At 43.5% G+C, this 18,345-nt stretch overlaps 1 protein-coding gene across 3 annotated transcripts in view; it reads left to right on the top strand.

The window, feature by feature from the left end:
- The window catches only part of MLIP (muscular LMNA-interacting protein), a 121,798-nt gene extending 106,937 nt beyond the window's left edge, over positions 1-14,861 (top strand). For all 3 annotated transcript variants that reach the window (XM_015423988.1, XM_015423986.1, XM_015423987.1), the window contains 2 exons: positions 9,266-9,425; positions 13,577-14,861. In XM_015423988.1, coding sequence (XP_015279474.1) covers positions 9,266-9,424 — 159 coding nt within the window. In that variant the 3' untranslated portion in view covers position 9,425; positions 13,577-14,861. The remainder of the gene's footprint in view (positions 1-9,265; positions 9,426-13,576) is intronic.
- Positions 14,862-18,345: the final 3,484 nt, after the last annotated feature.

The raw sequence follows: 18,345 nt of genomic DNA on the forward strand, positions 1-18,345 counted from the left end.
AAGAGGAAAGGGGAAGAAAAGGAGGGAAAGAAAGAGGGCAAAGAGATGGGGGAGGGGAAGGCTCTCCCACCACCCCCACTCCTCCACTCAAGCCTCCGCCACCCCCGTGGATCCCTCACTTACCCCTGGAGGCGGCGGGGGGCCTCTTCTGGCCTCCTCCGGGCCGCAGCGCTCCAGTGCTGGCCCGGGGAGGCGGCGAGGGGGCCTCTTCTGGTCTCCTCTGGGCTGCAGAGCTCCAGCGCTGGCCCAGGGAGGTGGCAGGGGGGCCTCTTCTGGCCTTCTCTGGGCCACAGTGCTCCGGTGTGGGCCCTAGGAAGGCGGCGACAGGCCGTAGCGGGGGGAACTGGGGGCGGGGCTTGCTGCCACTGCCATTTTGCCAGCTCCTAGGCTCCCAGAGCAGTGCTCCGGTGCGCTCCGGCCCCAAAAGACCCCTGAGTTTACTGCAATATACTCTTTGTGAGGCTTCTCTTAAAAAGTGTTTGGAAACTTCAGTTGGTACAGAATGCTGCAGCCAGAATGCTCTGGAGTGGGACTATACTCCAAACTGAGAGTGGTTAAGTGTGCGGACTCTAATCTGTGAGAACCGGGTTTGATTCCCCACTCCTCTACTTGCACCTGCTGGATGACCTTGGGCAAGCCATGGTTCTGATAAGAGCTGTTCTTGAAAAAGAGCAGTTTCTGTCAAGAGCTCTCTCAGCCCCACCTACCTCGCAGGGTGTCTGTTGTGGGGAGGGGAAGGGAAAGGAGTATGTAAGCCGCTCTGAGACACCTTTGGGTAGTGAAGGGCGGGGTATAAATCCAATCTCTTCTCTTCTTATTCTTCTATATTTGATGTGATCCACCTTGAGCCCATTGTGAGGAGGGCAGAATATATATTGGAAAAATAAATAAATATCACTCCAGTCTTGGCTCCCAGTCTGTTTCCACATATAATCCAAGGTCCTGGTGTTGATTACATGGCAGCGTACTCCTTTACAAACCTATCCAACCTGCCATCTTCTGAGGCCCTACTTCAGGTGCTCCCACCTTCTGAGTTTAAGGGGGGTGGCAACCTGGGAGAGAGCTCTCTCAGTCATAGAACCAAAACTCTGGAACTCTCCCCCCAAAGAAACTCTCCTGTTCTTTTCTGTTGTTGTCTTCTACCAGTTTTGTTTGTTTGTTTGTTTCATTGGCATTCTATCAGTGATCCCTTCTTGTCCTATTTTTTAATTGTAATTTGTAATAAGTCAATAGTTTTGAAATTGACCAGGCCAGATGGTAAACAGTGTTGGCCTGCTCAGTTTTACTCCTAAGAGAAACACTGATTAAATATTAAATAGCAGATTATAAGGCTATACTTAGAGATGTCTGGGACCACCATGGCAAAACATGCATGCTTCTAGAGTTTTTTGAAGCAAACATGACAAAATGATCTGTTAAAGAATAGCCATGTTTTCTGGTATGAGCTTTTGTAGGCAACTTCATCAGATTTATAAAGCGGATTGGGAAGCTGGTAGATTGAGGCATAAATGAGTAAAATGCAATGGGGGGGAACATTCCACAAAGTGGTCCCAATTCACCACAGATGCAACTGGACCTGCTAACAGTTGCAACAATTGTTGTAAGCAGGCCCTGACTCTTTTTGGAAGCTCAGGCTAAAACAGATAGCATTTTATTTATTTATTTATTCACATTTACAGCCCACCCTTTCTGGAAGCGGGCTCAGGGCGGGTAACATTTCATTTATACAAAATATATTAGTTAATACAGTAAAAAATTAAAATGTAAAACATCATCACAAATATTAAAATGGTGGTCACAGCTGATAGCAAATAAATTTTCTGGTTGTGGGAGATTCCTGGCCATAGCCAGTAGTTGTTACATAGATGAGAGAATAACAGAATGACAGAAACCTCAGGGAGGCCATATATGGACATCCACTGCCTCAGCCAAAAGCTGGCGGAACAGCTCTGTCCTGCAGGCCCTACAGAATTGAAGAAGATCCTGCAGGGCCCTGATCTCAATGGGGAGCATGTTCCACCAGGCAGGGGCCAGGGCATAAAAGGCCCTGGCCCTGGTCAAGGCAAAATGGACCTCTTTCGGGCCAAGGACTATTGGGAGGTGTTGATCCATAGAGCAGAGTGCTCTTCGGGGCATATACAGGAAGAGGTGGTCCTTCAGATATGTTGGTCCCAGGTAGGGCTGGCTCCAGCTTATTTTGCACCCTAGGCGAGGATCCCTTCTGCCCCCCCTCCCTGTGCGCCCACCAATTTTCAAAAATAAATGCATTTTAGGAAGAAGGAAAAACACAAATAATCAAGAAACTCCCAGAGTATGGGGCCGGGTGCAGTTTGGTGCCCCTAAGGGCCGTCCCTCTCTAGGCGACCGCCTAGTTCGCCTAGTGAGCGAGCCAGCCCTGGTCCCAGGCCATGTAAGGCTTTAAAGGTTATTACCAACACCTTGAAATGGATCTGGAACTCTGCTGGTAACCAATGCTCCCTCTAAGCTGTGGAGTCTTGTGAGCAAAAAACTGCCGCCGCGGTTCTCTTTTGATGCGGCTCCAAAAAGCCACACTTCAGCCGCACCTTTCCCCCCAGTGTGACCAGGGCCTTAATGGAATATCATTTACTTCCCTGCCATGAAAAGCTTCAGTTGTCCATTTCCACACAGTAAGCCTCTATTAAAGAAAAAGGATATGGATCTCTAACAATCTATACAAGTTGCAAATTGCCAGCTATTTTCAGGAATTCATTAATATATAACAAGGCATGTCTATAAAGTTGTTCTGGCAAATTCCTCCCCCAAAATGGCAGCTTGGATATTTTAGCCAGCAGTAGCACTTCAATGCTTTCCTTTTCTAGTGTGACCAAAACTCCATGATGAAGAAAAGGCTAGGATGTACATGGGTAAATTATACAACATAGGGAAAAATTATTATTCACATACATAGTGGACAACAAAAATCAATATCAGTGTACATAGTACATTTGGAAAACAGTATAATAATAAATGTAACAGCATAGAGTAAAATTCTTGGAAATATAAGGGAGACAATTAGAGGTGCAAAATAAATTACGTAGGTTTCATTTGTCTCAGGTCACCTGACTTGGCAAACACATCAGCAGAAATGAGGATTTCTCTTCCTTTCTTCCTTCCTTCCTTCCTTCCTTCCTTCCTTCCTTCCTTCCTTCCTTCCTTCCTTCCTTCCTTCCTGATCTGTACATTACCCCCCCCATACCTAGCAATCCAAAACAGTCCAGTGGCACCTTTAAGACCAAGTTTTATAGCTGAAGAGTGTCCCAGTGTTTTGGGTTATCCATTGTTTGTGAATGTAGACCACAGGATCTCTGAGTATTTATGATAATTAGGCTTTGAAGGACTGTTTTCGAAATGATCTACTTAAAGGCTCTGATGAAGTGGAGAGGGTGTCTTATGTTTTATACTTGCTTCTAAAGGTTTTGCGTTACAGATTGGTGTAGTGTTTTTGGTTTACATAAGTGCCTTCTCTCCCCCCTCCCCATTGCTTAAGTATCACCTTGAGGAATCTGATGCATCTGTAGTCTTCTGGGTTATCCATTGTTTGTGAATGTAGACCACAGGATCTCTGAGTATTTATGAGGGAAATACTTTTCAAAACAGTGTATCTTGCTTGCTGCTTAGATCATATAATTAGGCTTTGAAGGACTGTTTTCGAAATGATCTACTTAAAGGCTCTGATGAAGTGGAGAGGGTGTCTTATGTTTTATACTTGCTTCTAAAGGTTTTGCGTTACAGATTGGTGTAGTGGTTAGGAGCATGGAATCAAATCTGGGAGAACCGGGTTTGATTCCCTGTTCCTCTACTTGCAGCTGCTGGTGTGACCTTGGGTCAATCACAAGTTCTTTCAGAGCTGTTCTCTGTTCAAGAGCAGTACTTGAAAGAGCTCTCCCAGCCCCACCTATCTCACAAGGTGTCTGTTTTTAAATGGTAAGCCGATCTGCATGAACAAGATTGGCGGGGGACACTTTCAGATCAGAGTCCTTTTAAAATGTCCTTTTGCCATGTGCAGCCCAGAGAGAACATTGGCCTAATATGCTAATGAGCTGTGCTTTCAGGGGTGTGGCCTAATATACTACTGGGTTTATGCTGTTGGGTGTTGCCTATTATGCTAATGAGTTCCTGCTGGGCTTTTTCTACAAAAAGAGCCCTGCTAACAACAATCAAAATACAATACATTTGACATACTTCACGTTATAGTTTGGGGAATTTGGATTGCTAGATTCTTGTTTGTAATGTTTGGGAAATATATTAGCTACTTAACAGAGAGGAGTTTACCATAAAATATGACTGAACAGTGAAACTGCTCAAGACTTTTTTAATGTACATGCAACCTGGCTAGTGTAGCCAAAGCATGGATGTTGGTAGTCAGAATATGAACAATACTGCCTTATATCCATAATGGAAATATATATTTACTAGGAAAAAGGCCCGTTGTGGAAATAAATACAACGACCTCTAGAAAGAGGCTCTGGGCGGGTGCCCCGGCCTTGGACACTCAGTGTCAATTTGCTGTGGCGACCTCAGCAGGGTATAATGACACTGAGTCCACCATTTTCTCCAGAGGAACTGATCTCTGCTACCTAAAGAACAGTTGTAATTTTGAGTGATCTCCAGCCCTCACCCGGAGATTGGCAACAATGGTTCCCCAGAAGGGAATAGTTAGTTTGGAGGGTGGAATCTATGGCTTTGTACCTGTCTGAGGTCTCACGCCTCCTGAAACCTCACCCTCTCCAGGCTCCATCCCTCACATCTCCAGGAATTTCCCACCTGGAGTTGGCAACCCTATCTCCTTCCCAGCCAATCATCAACCTACCTTTATTTCCCCCTCTTCAGCATCTGCAGCCTCTCCCGTGCTCTGAAGCCTTTACTGCTACGTCACATTGGCTGTCATACAGGGGCCACCTCAGCAGCATATAAGGATACAGAGCCCACCATTTTCTCCAGGGGAATTGATCTCTGCCATCTGGAGAGCAATTGTAATTCTGAGGGATCTCCAGCCCTCACCTTGAGATTAGACACATTTTACCTCAGAACAGAAAACTGTTTAGAATGTTAGAGGCAAAAGTCAATCAAGTCGCATATGCAAACGACCCCTGTGTTCCGAGGCAAAGGCCAATGAGGCTGCATATGCAAATAACCTCTGTGTTCTGACTGGCTATGGGGGGGGGAAGGAACAGCAAAATATTTAGAATGTTGGAGGCAGGACTCAGGCAAAGCAGCCAGTGGATAGGGAGACCCTCTGAATGACAGATCAGAGAGTGAACTGATTTTGGAGCGTGTGGAATGTTCTAGAGAAGTGCCACCACCATTCGGCTTTTATTTATAAGGGAGATTATAAAACTAAAACTAGAAATTTATATGGCATTTAAAATGACAGAAAATGTCTAAAAATGGAAACAGGTACAAAAGAAACAGAAAATAAAAACTGCAGGCTGCATGTTTGACACCCCTACTCCATAGTATTCCTCCTTAGTTGATTTTCTTCTAAACTGAATAGTCCCACTCTTCAGCCTTTCCTCATATCACAGAGCGTAGAGCATAGTAAGGCAATTGAAACCAAGAACCTATGAATGATGACTGGAAGCAGTTTATGGATGATTCACACCTATCTAGGTGCAGGAAAGAGGAACATTTTAACAATCAGCAAAACACCTATGGAAGGAATTTATAGCATATGTACAAGGGGCTAGACAAAGGAAGTGTCCACTTTTACCTTGTCATAAACAGGTTTCTGCCAAACAACCTGGTGACACTGCCCTAGCTTCAAATAGAGCTTGGAAAAACTTTTTCAAGTTTAGAATGGCAATTAAAGAAACCACTATAAAACAAAGCAAAAATGTCCTTAAAGTTCACTTTTTTATGTCTGGCTTAAAGACGATTATACATATTTTGCATACATTAAATGAATTTTACCCCATTTCCTATCAGGAAGAAATAGATCTGTATGTCTTAAATGCCTGGAGCATATTATTGTTTAAAAAGAGACAACAATTTAAGCAAACTCATAAAGTAAGATGAAAAACACATGCACAGTTGGGTGCTATGGTTTTAGCCAACTGTGATTAGTAGGCTTACTCTGTCAGTCTTGATATACAGCTCCTACTGGGACTGAAAAGAGCACACTATAAACACTCTTCAGAAAGCCCCAGATTAAGGCTCTGACAGCAGGTGATATATAGAACCATAAAAATTCTGAACACATCTAACTCTTTTATGATAAAAGAACAAAGGTCTGATTAATCTGTTACACAATCATTACAGCTGCTGTGTCAAGACACAGGACAAACAATAGCTGGTTGAGAAAGGTGGCTGAAATGATAGGGTTTTTTTCAAAATTAAGCCATATATTTTACATTTTGACTGGGGATACTTCTTTTTTGTAATGGGCCAAATTATTCTTGACATCCCCCATTTCGTCTTTAAACAAATGAAGAAGTCTTATGGTAGCCCTTTTCAGTCATTATGGTTCTGGCACTCCTAACTAGCATACTGGTAGAGCATGCTATCTGTGACCCCCTCTATATTCATGATTGCCATTGGGTATGGCTAGGACAATGCCTGTACTTTAAAGCTTTGACACACACAAACACATATCAACAATAAACCTAGGTTTCCAATCACATGCCCTATTCACACAAAATAGTAATATTATGTTCTTCACTCTCCTGGTATGCAATGTGAGAGTGCCAAAACTGTAATGAGTGAAAGTGGCTACTGAGTCATACCATTGGTCTATCTAGGCCAGTATTGTCTATTCTGACAGGTAGTGGCTCTACAGGGTCTCAAGTAAAGGTCTTTCACATCACCCACAACTTGATCACTTTTAGCTGGAAATGCCAGGGCTTGAACCTGGAATTTTTTTTTGCACACAAAACAGATGCTTTAAAACTATGCCTCATCCCATTGCTACACTGAACATGTACTTTTAGGAGTATTTGCCGCTTTTTCAGGCCTTTCACCATCTTTGAATCATCATGTATGCGGTTACATATACAGCGTTAATTCTAAGGCTGGTATAAAAGAAAATAAACAATAAAATACAGTTACACAGTTAAGAACATAAGAGCAACCATGCTGTGTCAGACCAATGGTCCATCAAGTACAGCTTCATGTTTCACACAGTGGCTAATCAGATACCCCTGGAAGGCCTACAAGCAGCATGCAGAGGTAAAAGCTTCCTTCCATTCCTGTTCCCCATTAAGTTGTTTACTACTTCTGAACATGGAGTTCTATTTAGTCATTATAGCTAACAGGCATTAATGGACTTACCTTCCATAAATTTGTCTGATTCCTTTTAAAGCCAACTAAACTAAGTGTTTTGACTGTATATGAACCTTGGCACACTGATTCCTTTTAAAGCCAACTAAACTAAGTGTTTTGACTGTATATGAACCTTGGCACACTGTGCCAGGCAATGTGAGAAGCCCTGAGCCCGCTTGCGGGGAGGGTGGGTTATAAATACAACAAACAAATGTCCGAAGACATCTCCGTGGTCATGTGGCCGGCATGACTAAACACCAAGGTGCACGGAACGCTGTTACCTTCCCACCGAAGTAGTACCTATTTATCTACTTGCAATTTCTTGCTTTCGAACTGCTAGGTTGGCAGGAGCTGGAACCAGAGACGGGAGCTCACTCCGTCATGCGGCACACTCGGGTCTCGAACTCCTGAACTACCAGCCTTTCACAGCCTGCAGTTCAGCATCTTAACCACTTGAGCCACCGCAGCTCCTTCCGTCCAATGAAAGTGGGACTCTAATAATAATATTACTCTTATGAAAGCATATTTCAAATATTTCTAACTTAGCTTTGCAAATGATTGCCTTGACTTGAACAGTAGTTATTCATGACATGCAATATGCTTTCCCAAGGGCTTAAAAATGGGCTTAGGGTCGCCAGCCTCCAGGTGGCATCTGGAGATCTTCTGCTATTACAGTTGCTGTCCAGTCGACCAGGATCAGTTCCCCTGGTGAAAACGGCTGCTTTGTAAGGTGGACTCTATGCCATTATACCTGCTCTTCCCCAACCTCACCCTCTCCAGGCTCTACCCCTCCAATCTCCAGGTACTTCCCTGCCCAGGGCTGGGAACCCTAGCTTACAGGGTCATCCTAGGGGACCTACCTCAGCCCAGCCATTTATGAAAGCAGTTGAAAAAACTTATCATGAATATATGAATACATTCAGATCCTGACTGAGGTGCTGGGATCCTAGCCAAGAGCACTAAGTACACATTTTAGTCTCATGTTCTTTGTACCATGAGAATTAGACACTTGTTTGTTTGTTTTTAAAGGAAACTCAATATATAGAGCTGAGTAAAAAGGTAAAGGTTCCCTTGCTCGAAAGCCAGTCGAATCCGACTCTAGGGTTGCGGTGCTCATCTCTGTCTCAACGTCGAAGAGCCAGCGCTGTCCGAAGACGTTTCCGTGGTCATGTGGCCGGCATGACTAAACACCAAGGCGCACAGAACGCTGTTACCTTCCCACCGAAGTGGTACCTATTTATCTACTTGCAATTTCTTGCTTTTGAACTGCTAGGTTGGCAGGAGCTGGAACTAGAGACGAGAGCTCACTCCGTCTTGCGGCACCTGAGTCTCGAACTGCTGAACTACTGACCTTCCACAGCCTGCAGTTCAGCGTCTTTACCACTTGAGCCACCGCAGCTCCTATAGAGCTGAGTACTTGAATTTAAAAAGTGATGTTATTCCATATTCCAGCATGAATTCACCCCATGTTAACGCTCCTCTTCATCCCCTCCTTCTGCTGCCTGCTTACCCTGTCTTGAATTTTATACTGCAAGGCAGAAATCTCTCTTTCGTGTTTATTCTGGGAATGAATATTAACAGCACTAATGATGCAGATTTGCAGTCTGCCACATTCCTTGGTCTGTAATACTGAACGGCCAAGTGACAGAGGCAGCTGTCCCAGACTGACTCACTCAGGGGTGTCCTTGTGCTATGGACTCCATAAAAATCTGCAGGGTGCTGCCTGTGCTGTACCAGCTAGAATATGCCAGGTGTGGAATACTGCACACATCCATGCATAAAGATATATACCAGAAGACAATAGAGAGACCTTCAGTGTGTTCATTTCAACAAGAAAATAGTGGGGAAAATATGATGGATATTTAAGCCTATTCATTTTTTCCCGATTGAATTTTGAATGCCGGATTTTCATTTTGAAAAGCAAACAAAAACGACTCCGTATTGTGTTCAATATAACAGCATCCATTTGAAATTCCAATTTTTGCAGCTTTACTCTGCTCGAGTACAAAGCAAGGCAGACCTGCTACCCCACCAAGAAAACAAAGATCAAAGCAGAGGAAATTTTGCAGACAATGCACTCCCTCACTGCGGGATTTCTTCTCTACTCAGAGGAGAACCAGGAGATTATCCTGCCAAACCCAACTAAGGTAAAAACATAATTACTGTTAGCAATAAGCAAGCCTATTGTTGTGTCAAGGCATCTCTTACATGTATATTTATAAGGAAGTGGTGTTTGAACACATGAAGCTGCCTTATACTGAATCAGACCATTGGTCCATCAAGTGCAGTATTGTCTATTCAAGGGGCAGCAGCTCACCAGAGTCTCAGGTAGAGTTCTTTCACATGACCTACTGCCTGGTACTGTTAACTGTAGATGCCACCTCTTAGGTGAGTTGCAGGGTCTAAGATTCAGTCATTATAGGGATAATCTGTTCTTTCCCTTGTGGGCTATTGTTTAGCCTGACCCAGAAGGAACCTGGCACAGAGCCAATGGAAAGATAGCCCGGGAAAACTGAAGTCTGTTTTGTAACATTGATTGGTTAATGCAATCAGGTAACTTCCTTCTAGGGGTCAACAGCAAGAAGAATCTCCATCGTTGTGTGACCATGTGGTCTGTCTGTTTGTAGCTGTAAAGATGTGAAGATATAGTTCTAGGTATCTCTTTTATTTTGTAGGTTTCCTATGTACCCTTTTCACTTAGAAATAAAGATTTTTACACAGTGAAGCAAAGATCCATTGCAAACTCTGAATATCTAAGCATATTTCACAACATTAGGTACTTAATATTTTCTATCAACAAATAAGTACATTTCTTCTATCTTTAATCTATAGGGTCTTTTGCCCACAAGGATTTCTCCCCATGTTTTCCCCCCCCCCATTATTTATCACCTGCCTTCCTCACAGGGACTCAAGGCAAATTACACTTAGTGAGTCAGGACAATCAATAAACAATGCATTATGACTGTAGAAGTCTGGAACCCCCAGAAAGAACTGAAGCATAACATAAGTATTAACAGGACACATTAAGCAGTGCAAAAATTACATAACACAGGATCCTACTTACAGTAAGTTATACACAACAGTATAGACCACAGTTCCTAATCATATATTCAGAAAAGTCTGTAAACCATTTTGTACAGCACAACCCTATTACCTGTGCAGAAAAGCCCTGTTGAATAATTCAGTTGCCCCTCCACTCAGAATAACGAGACAGACAACAGTTTGGAAGTAAACAAGGGCCACTTTATTAACAATTTAACATAACATTGTGGCAAGGGACCAGCTAAGCAAGCACGGAACAGGCAAGGCAGGCCCATTTCATGGGTGGATCACCCAGCTCCAGTCTTGAGCCAGCGGTCTGGCTTGCGACTGGCAGCCCAGCCAAACTGGTTGCCACCTAGGAGCGCCTACCCCTGAAGCCTTACAACTTGCAGAGAGGAGCCTTACCCTAAGAGGTTCCCAGAGGTGATCACCATTCCCCACCCTGGACCCTAAAATCCAAAGGCAGTTCCTGATGACCCCCTGTTCCCTAACGGGAAATTGCCGTAAGGTGCTCACCGGTTCCGGTTTCTTGCCCACACAAACCTGCCAAGTGACCAACCTATTTAGGTGTCAATCACCACAACCAACCATTCAATCCACTACTCTCAGTGCAAGGTAGGCCAAAACACCTCCCCCCCTTTCAGCCAATCCTGGGTAGAGGTGAAAAATTCCTACCTGGCCCCAGTCAGTGGCCAGCAACAGCCTACACTAAGAACAGAAAAGTCTGTAAACCATTTTGTACAGCACAACCCTATTACCTGTGCAGAAAAGCCCTGTTGAATAATTCAGTTGCCCCTCCACTCAGAATAACGAGACAGATAACAGTTTGGAAATAAACAAGGGCCACTTTATTAACTATTTAACATAACATTGCAGCAAGGGACCAACTAAGTGAGCATGGAACAGGCAAGGCAGGCGTCACTCCCCTGGCCAACCTCCTTGCCCTTTCCACAGGCGGGTCACCCAGCTCCGGTCTTGAGCCAGTGATCTGGCTTGCGACTGGCAGCCCAGAAAACTGCTTGCCACCGAGGAGTGCCTACCCTAAGCCTTACAACTTGCAGAGAGGAGCCTTACCCTAAGAGGTTCCCAGAGGTGATCACCGTTCCCCACCCTGGACCCTAAAATCCGAAGGCAGTTCCTGATAAGCCCCTTTCCCCTAATGGGAAATTGCTGTAAGGTGCTCACCAGTTCCGGTTTCTTACCCGCACAAACCTGCCAATGGCAAGGACAATCCTCTGCTTTGGCCTTTGCTCCCAACTAACAGCCCAAGGCGGACCTAATCCCTTGCCGCAAGTCCTGCAAAAATAACCCATTGCCCTTGTCTGACAGATGCACCCAGTCAGCCTTATACAGGTCCTGGAACTCAACCCGTATGTCGGGGTGTGGCAAAAATTGCCCTAAACTACCCTCCATGGCCTTCCTCATCTGGTGGTTGGCCTTACGCCCGACACAGTTGATGCAGCAAGGGTCCCCAAAATATCGCCATGCCTGGTGGGGCAGAATAGTTGACCAGACTATATACATACTGGGCCACCTTGCTCATATCATCGCAAGGTCAGCTTCAGCTTGTAAGACCAGGGCTTTGCCCTTCATTAGACCTAGGTTGTTACCCCCTAGGTGCGCCACCTGAACGTTTGGAGGAGGCCCCGCCTCTCCTCGAATAACAGGGGAAGTAGTGCAGGCCATCTTATGCCCCTCCTTCCCATCCATTTGACAACAGCCCAGTCACTAAGGCCCAGTTGAGAACCGATGGGTGTCCTCCTGGCCCGGTGAGCAGCCCAAAAGACCAAGCTGTGGCCGCAGATGGTGACTCTTTGTCTCGCCCCACAGCCCATAGCACATGTAAGAGGAACCCCATTAATAACCTACACATAACATTAAACCATTATTTGGGGGACCCTTGCTGCATTAAACCTTGCAATCCTGCACATATCCCCTGTAACAACATGATTTCCAGTGCCCTGTCTGCTGAATCTTGCTAGTGGAATACCCCATGGCTGCCGCCATTGAAGCCGCCCCAATCCGGAAGGAGTGTGGACCAGTGCTTTCAGTGTTTGGGCTCAAAATCGGGGACGGGTGCGCACCGCTTCCCAGATGTCGCGGTGAGATCGTGCCCGTTTGCTGCGGCCCCGATCCATCCCTCTCCCGGGCCAAACCCTTACATGTGACCGGGGCCTCTGTTTCTTATTTCTTTCCTTTCTCTCTGTAGTACTTTTCTATGAAACTAATAAAAGCGTTTATTGGGGGGGGGAAAGTTTTATTGCTTGTGATTTCCATTGAGAATGAGCCCAAATCATTTATGTCTTGAATATGATTTGCCCTCTCTTGCCTATAAAACAAGGGACCCATTCGCCTACATATGTTACAGTTGACAAGAAGGATCTGTTGGGCAAGAGGTACAATCACTAAAAAAGAAAAATCATTGCAATTGGATGGACAAGAAAAATCTTAGCTGGAAATGTGCTTCTACTTGAAACCATCAGAAAATGAAACTGGATTAATATATAACATGACAAGAACATCAACAAATAATATTTGCATACACATGTCCTACTGTTAATCTCTAGCACCTGAGAGATGTATATTGTGAATGTACCTGGATAGTTGCCCTTTTGTTCTCAGGGCTGACATCGAAGTGTTGATAAAACTCTTCTCTATGTAAGTGCTCTGTTGCTGCAACAGAGTTATGGCGACTCCAGCAAGGGCTTTCAAGGCAAGTGAGAAGAAGAGGTGGTTTGCCATTGCCTTCCAACGTAGAGTTTTCCTTGGGGGTCTCCCATCCAAGTACTGACCCTGCTTAGTTTCTGAGTTCAGATGAGATCAGGCTGTAGTAGTATGACATCTTCCATCCCAATGAAACACTTAGCAGCTGTTAAAACATGCAGGGACAAATTCCAGAAGGTTAATTAGGCACTATGTCCTTATTTGACTTTATTTCTTCTCACTACCACTATGAGCTGTTCTAGGAGCTGGAACAGGTATTATGTTTTCTTCCTTAAATCAGTCTTGCTTCATTTGCATTCAAATTGCTAATAAGTGGCTTTGAAGCATAACTAATGCTACAAGCACCTTTTGTATTAATTCTTACTACATTTCCTTCATCTTATTTAGAAAATAGAACCTGTAATTAGCAATTCAATCCAAAACAGAGTTACACCTTTTATTAAAGTTCAATGCAGGTTTCTCATGTAATCTTTACAACATCCTTGTAAAGTAGACCAACACATATTAATGTACTACTGCTTTTCTTTTCCAGATTCACCTTATGATGCCAGTTGTGGAGAATGCTTACCAGTCAGCACAATGCTGGCATGAAATCCAATGCAAAAATGAACCAAAGTGTTGTGATTGCTGCCTTTCTCTTAATTGCAATGTATTGGTAGTACACGGCACTGTTTTGAAATGGCAGCCAGAAAGCATGGCAGCACAAGAGTCTCACAAATTGAAAAGATCCAGGGAAAGGTCCCTGGTCCCATCTCCCAAAATGTGTGATAAACTTCTAATGTATTTCGCAAAGTAAAACAGCTGCTTGTTAGAGAAAGCCAGTTCTATTTTGAAAACAAATAAAGTTGAAATATAATGTAGAGCACTTCTTGTGAATGATTATGTGGAATCAGTCTGCATAAAATTTCCTGTTCCATTTGAAGACTGCAGCAACATTTGTGGCAAATTGGGTCCTAAAAATGCTATTGATACTACTGGTGTTTTTAGATTATGCCTACTGAATCCCAGTTTACAAGCATTTTCAGACAGATTATTGGCAGTAGAGATATCTTAGTTGTACTGTTAATCTGTACATTACATGTTTATGCTGCTCCTTATCCAATTTATGATTTTTTATTCCCAGTTCTATCCTCAGTAGGTTGAGTGAGAATGACTGGCCCAAGGTAACATTTGATTTCAAGAGAGGGAAATTCACAAAAATGAGGGAGATAGCAAAAAGGAAGGTGAAACAGAAACATAAGAGAGTCAAATCCCTGGAGGGTACTTGGAAAGTATTCAAAACCACATTAATTTAAGCCCAGACAGAACGCATTCCAAGTATAAAAGAAGGCCTGCATAGCTAACAACACAAGTTAAGGAAGCTATAAAAAGTAAAGAGGCTTCTTTTAAAATTGGAAGATCTGTTCCAATGAATTGAACAGGAGAGACTACCAGCTACAGCAAAATAAATATAAGTCAATAGTTAGGCATACAAAAAGGGAATTAGAAAAGCAGGTTGCTAAAAGCATCAAGACAAATAATATTTAAATATATCTGAAGCAGGAGAGCAACCAGAGAAACAGTTGGGCCCTTAAGGGATTGTTAAGGGGAGATGGCAGAGATGCTTCTGTGTTCACTGTGGAAAGTGTGGGGCACATACTCATACCACAGCCCCTATTTTCAGAAAGGGAGTCTGAAGAACTGAGTCAAACTGAGGTCACCAGAGATGAGCTTCTAGGCCTATTGGGGAAATTGAAAACCGGTAAGTCTCTAGGTCCTGATGGCATATACCCAGGAGTTCTTAGGGAACTCAAATGTGAGATAGGTTACATATATGGGTTAGTAGATCAACTATCACTAAATTCAGCCACCGTACCAGAAGACTGGAGAGTAGCAAATGTTACACCATTTTTAAAAAGATGTCCAGAGAGGAACCAGGAAATGACAGGCCAGTCAGTCTAATGTTTGTCCCAAGCAAATTAGTAGAAACTGTAATCAAAGATAGAATTGTTAGGCACACAAATCCTGCTGAAGGAAAATCAGCATGGCTTCTGCAAAGGCTCCTGGCTCATCAGCCTTTTGGAGTTCTTTGAGAAAGTGAATAAGCATGTAGACAACAGTGACCCAGTAGTCATTACATACCTGGACTTTCAAAAGACTTTTGACAAGGTACGTCACCAAAGACTCCTGAGTAAACTCAGCAGTCATGGGATAAGAGAACAGGTTTTCTTATGGATTAAAACCTGGTTAAATAACAGGAAGCAAAGAGTAGGAATAAATGGACAGTTCTCACAATGGAGGGAAGTAAGCGGTGGGGTCTCACAAAGATCAGTACTGGGGTAAGTACTATTTATTTATAAATGGTCTGGAGCTAGGGGTGAGCAGTGTAGTAGCAAAGTTTACAGATGACACAAGATTATTTAGGATACTGAAAACCATGGCTGACTGTGAAGAGGTCCAGGCACATCTGTGCAAACAGGATGAGTGGGCAAAAATGTGGCAAATAAAGTTCAGTGTTGGTAAATGTAAGGTGATGTGCATTGGGACAAAAAAAATCCCAACTTCAAATATAAGCTAATGGGGTCTGAACTTGTTGAAACTGAGAGGGGAAAAGTTAGTAGACAGCTCAATGAAAGTGTCAACCTAGTGTGCTGCAATGGTGAAAAAGGCCAACCCCGTGTTTGGGATTATTAGGAAGGTGATTGAAAATAAAACAGCCAATATTATAATGCTCCTGTATCTATGGTGCAGACTCTTTTGGAATACTGTGTACAGTTTTGGTACACTGCAAAGCTGGAAAAAGTACAGAAGAGGGCAACCAAGATGATTAGGGGATTCCCTAAGAGTAAAGCTGAAGAGCCTGGAACTTTTCAGTTTAGAAGAGAGATGACTTGGGGGTGGGGGAGAGAGACACATGATTGAGGTTTATACAATTATGCATGAGGTGGAGAGAGTTGACAAAGAGAACTTTTTCTCCTTCTCCCAAAATACTGTAACTCGAGGGCATCCAATGAACCTGATGGGCAGTAGACTCAGGATGGACAAATGGAAATCTTTACATTGTTGAAACTGAGAGGGGAAAAGTTAGTAGACAGCTCAATGAAAGTGTCAACCTAGTGTGCTGCAATGGTGAAAAAGGCCAACCCCGTGTTTGGGATTATTAGGAAGGTGATTGAAAATAAAACAGCCAATATTATAATGCTCCTGTATCTATGGTGCAGACTCTTTTGGAATACTGTGTACAGTTTTGGTACACTGCAAAGCTGGAAAAAGTACAGAAGAGGGCAACCAAGATGATTAGGGGATTCCCTAAGAGTAAAGCTGAAGAGCCTGGAACTTTTCAGTTTAGAAGAGAGATGACTTGGGGGTGGGGGAGAGAGACACATGATTGAGGTTTATACAATTATGCATGAGGTGGAGAGAGTTGACAAAGAGAACTTTTTCTCCTTCTCCCAAAATACTGTAACTCGAGGGCATCCAATGAACCTGATGGGCAGTAGACTCAGGATGGACAAATGGAAATCTTTACACAGTGAATGATTAAAATGTTGAATTCACTGCCACAGTACGTAGCTATAGCCACAGGCATAGACAGCTTTGAAAGGAGATTAGATAGATTCATGGAGGAACCTCTGAGTTCAGAGGCAGCCATCCTTTGAATTCCAGAGTTAGGAGCTAACATCAGAGCAAGGGCTCGGCCTCTATGCCCTGTTGTTGGCCCTCCAGAGGAACTGGTTGGCCACTGTGTGAGACTGGGTGCTGGACTAGGTGGACCACTGGTCCAATCCAGCAGGGCTCCTCTTATGTTCTTATGTCACCCAGTGAGCTTCAAGATGGATGAAGAATTTGAATGGATCTTCTAGAGAGTCCTTGTCTGACTCGGAAGCCAAGCTGGCTGCCTGGTAATAGCATTTAATATGCCATTAGACTGAGTCATATAAAAAACAGTGTTTACTTTTAAGACCTTCTCAAATTGTTCACAACGATTGCTGGAAGTGTACGCCAATACTGAGGAAATTTTCTCCTTTCCATATATTATTTATGGATTTTTCCCCCCTAACAGTATCAGAAAATTGGTGTTCTAAAATGGAAGGGCCGCATTATTCTCCCTAATAAGCTTAGCAGCTTTCCACCTAACTTAAGCTTCAACTTTCACTTTCAGAATATTTCATTTCAACTATCACTACTTGAAATTGCTTCCAGTGTCCCAGGTCCTCAACTTGTTATATGAAGAGTATTTCGTTAAAACTGGTGTTTTCTCAAGTACTGCTAATGACAAGAAATGGCATCCCCGATCCCCAGAGAACAAACGGTCAGGTTCAGAAGGTCCATAAAGGCAGACTTTGGAGCAGGGAAGGGGCCTGAGTCTTTGAACAAGCAGCAGGCCAGCATTGTGGACACTGACTGATTCTTGGTTGGAGTCACATTCACAGTTTTTCCTGTTTTCATGCTTAGCTTGACTTTCCTTGAATTCAAATCAATGTATTTCATTCTCTGTGATAAACACCATGCAAATGAAAAAGTGCTAATATGTATAATCTGAATGTTAAGCATTTGAGTCTAAAATGGTAAAAATGTGGGTTCTATTGATATTTTGAAAAACAATGATATTAAAAGCAAGGGTTTAATTAGAAATGTGAACAACTTGTTTACTGGTTTTTCTAATTTTGCTGAAAGTATCAAGAAATATGGGCTGCAGCACTGGAGGCTTGCTGCGATCTGGGTGCGCCTCTAATTGCACTGATTTAAAGGTGGAGATCAACGAGACAGCAAACCCTGGGGCAGTTTCCCCGTGCACTCATTACTACAGCACCTCCTTACATTACTACAGCACCTCAGCCATGGAGTGCGCTGCCCGATCAGGGTTTTTTTTTTAAATGCAGGCGGGTGCATGTGCATATGGCAGGAGAGTTCAGACATCTGGGAAAGCAGAGTAGAAGAGCTGGCATCTGTTAATACTGGACGGTCCCCAGTGCCTGATTACTCCGCTTCCAAAGCGTGGCAACACAGGGTACCGATAACTGTGGTACGGAAGGCAGATGTTGTCATCCTATCCTGCTGTTTAAATCTGCAAAGGTAATGCTACTATATCATGGCAAACTGCTTGTGTGACCACAGCGGTGAGAAAGAGGAGAGAAACAACACAATAACATCAGGATCTTTAGCCCCACTTTTTTCTAACTTCCTTTGTATGCTTGTAGGAACAAAAATTCCATTGGGATAATGTGATAGTCCTTGGTGGTTCAGTACATGGATACATGATTAACAATTAGTTCAGCTCATATCATGATAGGCTGTTTTTATCTCAAATGTTTTTGATTG

The sequence above is a fragment of the Gekko japonicus genome, unplaced genomic scaffold (genome assembly GCF_001447785.1).
Source record: "Gekko japonicus isolate JY-2015 unplaced genomic scaffold, Gekko_japonicus_V1.1 scaffold391, whole genome shotgun sequence".
Classification (NCBI taxonomy): Eukaryota; Metazoa; Chordata; class Lepidosauria; order Squamata; family Gekkonidae; genus Gekko; species Gekko japonicus.